General features: G+C 45.7%; 1 protein-coding gene and 1 long non-coding RNA gene across 2 annotated transcripts; both read left to right on the forward strand.

Moving 5' to 3' along the window:
* Positions 1-1,713: 1,713 nt before the first annotated feature.
* LOC131291283 (uncharacterized) lies at positions 1,714-4,181 on the forward strand. Its single transcript, XR_009189297.1, has 3 exons — positions 1,714-2,121; positions 3,652-3,742; positions 4,090-4,181. It is a non-coding gene; the product is annotated as an uncharacterized LOC131291283 (long non-coding RNA).
* A 44-nt stretch (positions 4,182-4,225) lies between these two features.
* On the forward strand, positions 4,226-7,631 carry LOC131291424 (uncharacterized). The gene is made up of 2 exons (XM_058320633.1): positions 4,226-5,542; positions 5,576-7,631. Exons 1-2 carry the CDS (start codon positions 4,226-4,228, stop codon positions 7,130-7,132), a joined length of 2,874 nt encoding a protein of 957 aa, XP_058176616.1. The 3' UTR covers positions 7,133-7,631.

Here is a 7,631-nt window from a genome sequence, read left to right on the forward strand (position 1 = left end):
ATGAGGCCCCGGCCGCCATGTTTTCGATCGTGGCTACACCTCTTGTGGAGGTTTAAACTGAATGTATGCAATTGGTGATACATGAATTCGTTAAATTCAACCTACGAGTATTTGAACCGTAGTGTGTACCGTTAATTTCGGCTACGCAATCAACCTACGGGTGCGGTATGAGGGGGGCCCACGGGCCCCCCTTATTTCTCAAAACTATAACAAACTCTCTTTTTCGGTAGACCTAGCGCAGTCCGCTCGCTGCGCTCGCTGCGGGCGCGCCGCCGTTTCCAAATCATTTCTTCGGCTAAACTCATTGTTTCATGCTGTCCACCATGTGTGGTATAGTTTACTTACTAGTAACTTAACATGTAAAAGTATATTAACCCGCATTCAACCTCCACTGGGTGATTAGTCTAAACCGTTATGTTCTTTTAAGCGAACCGTTAGCGTTCAAAAATTCGAAACGAATGCATGTGTCGCGCTTTGCATAGCTTCAGGCGCTTAATGTGAACCAGCAGGAAGAGGAGAATCTAGCCCGGGGCCTCATTTACTCTTTTACCGAACATTTATATTGAAACGTCAACGGACGCGCTAGCGCGTGGAACGCAGAGTTGCTGCGCAGGGTCCAGGCAGGCGCGTCGTCTAGAGCGTGCCGAAAGTGACCTAAAAGATGTCAGTTTGACAAATTGTAGATCACATTCGGGACACGGACGCGTCGGACGCGCCCCGTCTATTTTCGGTCTAAGTTTATTATAAATTGGCTGCCACAAAGATGCTATGAGCTTACCTCTCTCGACACTCACCTTGGTTATAACGAAACTGACAGCTGTCAGATCGCATTCATTCAACAAACAAGCATAACCATTTTTGTTCCGAACTGTGGAATGACTTTGACAAGTCGTTGTCCGTACAAAGGCGACTGGCGAAAATTTTATATATTATCACGTATTAAGTGCTCTGTGTCAAGCAAATATTGCAACAAAAGTACATTTTGCCGTAAGTATTATGATGGGAGTATGAGTTTGAGCCACTAGAATTAGTTTGGTCCCCTTTTTGGACTGTTGTTGCCTGCAGATGTTCATACGGTTGGACTGTGTAAGCGTATCTCGAGAAATAATAAGAACATGAGCAGATGAAATGGAAGAAGTAAAGAAAACAAATGTCGGTCCTGAGCGTCCTATCGCGTGTTCCAGTGAAAAATTGACCTATCAGCGACACATTTGAACCTGGTTTCAAAGTTTCACTTCTACCACAACAGTACAGTTCTTCTCTCTTTCGCACATAATAGCGCCGATGGGTGTGGGCGAATAAGCGGATGGTTCGGATTTGGATTTGAGCTGTGTTCGTGTGTACGCGTTATTTTATTGTACTCGTTATACGAATGAGCTTTAGAAAAAAAAAAAAATGCAGCCCTTCAAAGCTACTGTGACGGTGACGAAGTGTGCAATTCCGCTTACGCATACATAGATTCGAGGTTCTTCTTGGTTCCATTTTCCTTCACTCCATTGCTAACAGTCGAGCTGGAAGAAACCGTTCGCCAAAGTACTGTTTGACGGTATGTAGTTTGGTTTATCGCTTAGTGTTCCTGCAGCAAATCTGTCGCTTTAGTGTGGTAGACAGCATCGTTTTACTTGCTTACTTCCGGTTATTGAATTGTATATTCCTTTTTTCTTACTATCCTCATTTTGTTTTGTGCTATCATTGCCTTCGATTCAGTGGAGTGCATGAACCTAGTTGGTGCTTACGAGTTAGTGTTGCATTAGACAGTTTGTGTGAAGGCAACACGCAATATCCCAGGCGCCCGTGCAGCGTAAGAAAGCTACGGAAAATTTCCACTTACACTCACACCATCCTGAAAGGGGGACGCAGCGAGCCAGGGTGCAGCAACGACAATCAGCTCAACAATCAGTTCGACGGGACCCATAGTTCTGCCCGTTCCGTGTTGCAAGATTTGCCGTTATGCGTTGTTATCGATGTGCCCAGACTGTATGGTGTATTGGCCTAGTGCACTATGTGTGATGATGGTGCATATTTATATTAGTAAGGTTGACTAGAGACTGTGAGTAAACTGCAATGCCGCATCTACGCGCCCGTGAGGAACAAATGACGACAAGTCGTTCGAAACACAAGGTAAGTTCGTTGATAATATTTAAGTGTAAAGTCTTTTCCCAAATCCCTGTCCACAGAGCAAGTCGTGTATGTGTTGGGACCGCGCAACGTTGTCACGAGCGCTCACTGTGTAGAATATGTTACTTTATTTAACGAATTGGATGTTTGCTCGTAAAATTATTGTATGTATGAACCTGTTTAAAAATTAAAAATATGTAAACCGTTCTTAAATTATTTGAAACTAGGAAACTAGCAGTAACATTATCTGTCCGGGTAGGAATTAAAATGGCGCTTGGCGTTTACCGGCTCAGTAAACGATGGCACTATTACATTCTTAAGACGCATAACCTACTTGCAGAGTCATGCCTTGCTTGCATGATTTATGTTAGCCATGTGAGCTTGACATGTGTTGACGAATGGATTTGTTCACGATAAACTTGGTTTATGTATACTTCCGCGCTCAAACTTCAGTTCAATACTTTTTTTTTCAAAAATATTTCAACCCGATTTATTGTAAGTTGCTCTTTGCATAGTTAACAACGCTATGCATTCATTATCGCATTCTATAAATCGGACAATCTGTCAATAAATCCGAACAGCTAGTTACAAGCTAGAAGGATTAAGTCGTTGGAGTGACTTTGCACATTAACGAACGTATCTATTTAATGGATTCGGGTTCTTGTAGTAACACGCAGCCTTTTGCGATTATTTTATTATTTTCACACACAGTTGGGACGAATAGTTCAGCCTCGTAACTTGCTAGAGGTTCCCACAATCACTGAACGGTCGAATATCAAACAAATACTCTATTGAAAAAACGCTCTCCTATGAATTCTTTTGCGTTATCGATTGGTTAATATTGCCTGGTCGGGAAACGATTCCACTTAAAGTGGATCCATCTTCAACCCGTCTAAGGCAATTACAGGATCTTATAGCAATATTCAGTTTGCGTTTGCGATCGCGTTGGAAACAAACCGAACGCCAAAGGCTCACATACTGTTCTCAACCGGACTGCTGTGCAATTCAAGAAGAAATTTCATGAACCCTGCAAGACTTAACTAGTCTTTGCATGAAATGAATTAATTTGAATCTATGAATAAGAATTCTTTAGAGAAAGTTTGCATTTTTTATTTTTCGGACACCAGATTCAGCATACATCTGGTGATTCATGAATCTCTGGTAAATCATAATTTTCAGATTTTCATCAACGACTAAAGATTCGAAGCTCGAAAAATGCATGCATCAATTCTTTTGAATTTAATGAAAGCATCGCATGAATAAATTACGTCGAAAGATTAATAATCCTCATCTATAAAGTAACCTTTTGAGTTCACCCAATTATTATTTGTATTAGATCAGATTGTGAGTGTTTTTTTTTTCAGTATTCAATAGTGTGTAAAATCAATTCTCTCTCCTGTAATCCAACCAAGAGATTTTAATCGGTTATTCCATTCGATGACTTCATTTTTGTTTTTTATTTGTTACATCATACCTTATATTAAACAATTAAGAATAAATGTTAATTCCAAACTTGTTTTCAATTATTTTTAGTGTGTGGCATCGTAGACTGCTGTACAAATTCCTCATCTGATTCATTCCATTTCATCTAATCGGCTAAGTGACAATAAGCGAATCTGGAACGGTAAGTGCTAGTTTCCACATTTTTTTCCATTTCATTGCATTTTGTTATGCCGTAGTTCAAAACTCTGATTGCAATCGATGCTGATGAATGTTGTTAGAATTATAGACCTATTATACTCGTGATGTTATGCTCCGCACCGAGGCTAATGAAACTGGGATCCAATTGAACGTAGACAGTTACCGTCACATAAAATGTGTCCCAATCACATAAAATCGTGCAATGCAGTTCATCCCGTTTGCTTCGATTGTCACATTTTAATTTACTAAAGCATTGGCTTGTTGTTTTTTATTTGTTGAATAATTCTTTGCTGGTTCATTACATTATATTCTTTTTTTTCCTTTTTCCAGGATTTGTACTCAACTTAGAAGGTGATGAGAGACCGCCAGATTCCAGTGATTTTCTGCAGCATTGATACATGGTACTGCAAGAGTAGGCGTCTTTGTCAGTGTAGCTATTTATAATGTAATTATTTTTCAGAAAACTATGCGAAAGTTAAGTCTCAACACGGGTGCAGGTATGTCTCGACAATCGAAAACGGCACCACAAGCGAAGAAGGTGATGCCGCCAGCCGTGCCGGACATCTATGGAAAGGTTGGAGCAAATAATGGAACTACACCAATTGACAGAGGCGGGGTGAAAAAGATCGGGTCCGGTGTGCCTTCCGACAACCCCGATGGAGAGGTACGCAACGGAGTTGGAGCAATAATGCTCGAGCATCATAATCACGGAACAGACGGATCGGCGAGGACATCGTCGGTTTCGCTCGCAACAACGACTGCTCCGTCTAGTTTATTGCTGCGCTGCGGTGGTGGCGATGTGGTCGTTGATTACGTTATGGACGATCAAGGAATCGATCTGACCCAATCGCCCGGTCGGGACAGTCCGGTATCGTTGTCCGGTTCGGCTGGGTCCGGTTCGCGAAATTCAACCGCTAGCCTCGACTCGGGACGAGCGTCTTCATACTTGACCGGTGCGTCCAACTCATCTAATCGCAGTGTCAGTGGGGTAGGAAGCTACGGCGTCCTATCGTCACCTCGCTGCTCGGTCAGCTCATGCTCGATAGGCTCAGGTAGCGTTGCGGGCGGCAACAGTAGTGGTGCTGGGAGCGGCTCACATCGCCTCAGCAACCACTCAGCGGGGAACAATCGCTGCGATCACGACATTATATCCGACTGGCTGATGGAAATACACTTCCAGGAGTACACATACCTATTTCTCGACGCTGGTTACGATTTATCCACTATCGCTCGCATGACACCCGAGGACCTGACTGCGATAGGCATCCGCAAACCGAACCATCGCGAGCGTTTAAAGCGGCACATTGATGCCCTTAGGCTTCCCGACCCATTACCCGGCTATGTACCCGGATCCATCGAGGAATGGTTGCGTTTACTGCGTCTGGACGAGTACATACAGCCGCTACTCGCGCAAGGCTACCAGACGGTGCACGATGTGACCCAACTTACCTGGGAAGACCTGGAGGATATCGGCATTGTTAAGCTGGGGCACCAGAAAAAGATTCTGCTCGCCATCAAACGTGTGAAGGATATCATCAACGGCAAAATGATGGGTGGCAATGGTAGTGCCTCGTCGGTAATCTCCGCATTTAATGCCGGTCTCTCGCCAACGGCAGGGGTACGTTCGCCGGTCGTCGATGGAACTTTGGTGCGGGCACACTACGACGATATGAGCATTGGATTACGTTCGGAATCTTCCAAACAGCATCATCTGGCCGTTTCTGGATCGTACAGCACGTTCCTACGCCAACAGCCACCGCTGACGGGTGGTACCGGTGCTGAGGTTATGTATTACACTCAACAGCAGCAGCAGCAGCAGGGCGTACACACGCAGCTTCACCCTCACCAGACGATAACTTATCCTCACGTACATTTCGATGGCACGCATGCTGTTTACCGGCGCAGTTCGTATGACGACAGTGACATAACGCCAACCAACGAGAAGGCATGTGCCCTTCTGGCACTGTCCGACGCTGCAGTGGATGAGAAGTCCAGCAGTTCGCACGGGGGTGTCTTAACGCAGCAGGAGCAGCAGCATCAACAGTGGATACTTCACACGCAAAAGCAATTCCAGCAACAACAGTCGCAGACTAAGCAGCAGCAACAGCAGCAGCAGTACTTCCAGGGCGGTGGCACGCTACCCCGCCAGCACCAGCGCAATAGCTACGGTGTTCGGTTGACGTTGTTGAGCGGGACGCCGAACCAAAGTGCTCAACGTCAGCGACCGATAGCTAAGATTGTGGCCAACAACCTGAAACTGCCCGGCGTGGGTAATGTAGGCGGAGTGTCGCCTTTGATCGATAATGCTACCGGGGGGGAAACCGTGACCGGTGGTGTAGGTAGTAGTCCACCAATTTATCCAGCGGAGGTTGTCCCGATGCCACCAATGCTCGGACACATTGAAAACGTCGAGATGGCAACGGCAGCCCTGGACGCGATGCATTTCTCCAATTATACCAGTTCGCCTTACGCCGCTGCCGTCCAGTTTCAGCATCACCATTCAGCTCTGAGCTTCAGCGGCGGTAATATTGCGGACGAATCATCCGGTTCGATGATCTCCAGCGCGCCTGTTCAGCAGCAGCAGCAGCAGCAGCAACCCATATACCACAATCAAAGTATGATGCTTCACCAATCCCTTCAACAGCACACCGGTAACCTGCCGCTTCAAAGTCATCACTATGCTACTCACCCGAATGCAGCGTCCTCGACCCAGTCCACACCCTCGCCGCCCACACTGCCCGGGCCTGGCTGCGCGCCTGGAGGTGTTGGCCAACATCTACACTCGATGGTTCCGTTCCCTGCTGGTACCTACGCCGGCCAGATGCACCAGACCACGGTAGAGGTGCACAAGGTGTCATCTCAGCACGATAACAAATCAAACTCGAGCCTGGAATCGATTGATCAAATACCGTTCGCCAACGAGAACGCTGGTACAATCAAGCAGCGATCCTCGCTCAACAGAGTCGAGCATCAGTTCCAGCAGCAGCAACAACAGCATCACTCTGCATTACTATTACCCACGACGACACCACTGCCTTCGTCGGCTACCTCGATGGCAGGCTCGTTGATTACTACTACGACGTTGGCAACGGTTTGCATACGGCAAGAGCTATCGCCATCAACGACCGGGTCATCATCAGTCCCCGCTGGCAACAATAGTTCATCGGTCACCACGATGGCGTCTTCCAATACGTCCAGTGCCGCTGCGTCTGCGCAAGTGGGCGCTAACACTTCCGGGACCGGTGCTCCCTCAGACGACATCTACGGCACAAACGTTCTGAACGACATCGGCAATATGCTTGCCAACCTGACTGACGAGCTCGATGCTATGCTCGAAGAAGAAAAGTGCGCGGGCATAAGCGATATCGAGTAGGAGCGCGGGTGTGGCAATTCAATTACATTGTTTTTGCTCTCACACCTTTAACGGTTCACATTTATTTCATTTTAGCAAGTGATAAGTGCAAGGAGTGTAACGATACCATTAATTTATCATCGTGTTTCCCGGCGTCCGCAAGCAGTTATGGTTACGGGGGGGAATGCTAGGAATATATTCAGTGTAGGAAATAGTCGCATCTTCGTCGATAGTTACTCATTGAGTATTACGAATTTTATCGGCAGCATTGGTGAGATCGTTATGATTTATATTTTACTATTTCGTTTTACAATAGTAAGGAAAGAGTGTGATAATAATTCGTATACACACAAGCTCGATGTGTAAACGTGTCTTGGTGGATAGGCTAGGCTAGTAGTGGGAGCTCATTACACGTAAACGCTATGCAGATGAGTAAATATGTCAGCTGAATACGATCATCTTACTTAATCATAACACTCTAAGTTGCAATGAATAAAATCATGTCCTTCCAGTAACGCAT

The sequence above is a fragment of the Anopheles ziemanni genome, chromosome X (assembly GCF_943734765.1).
Source record: "Anopheles ziemanni chromosome X, idAnoZiCoDA_A2_x.2, whole genome shotgun sequence".
NCBI lineage: Eukaryota > Metazoa > Arthropoda > Insecta > Diptera > Culicidae > Anopheles > Anopheles ziemanni.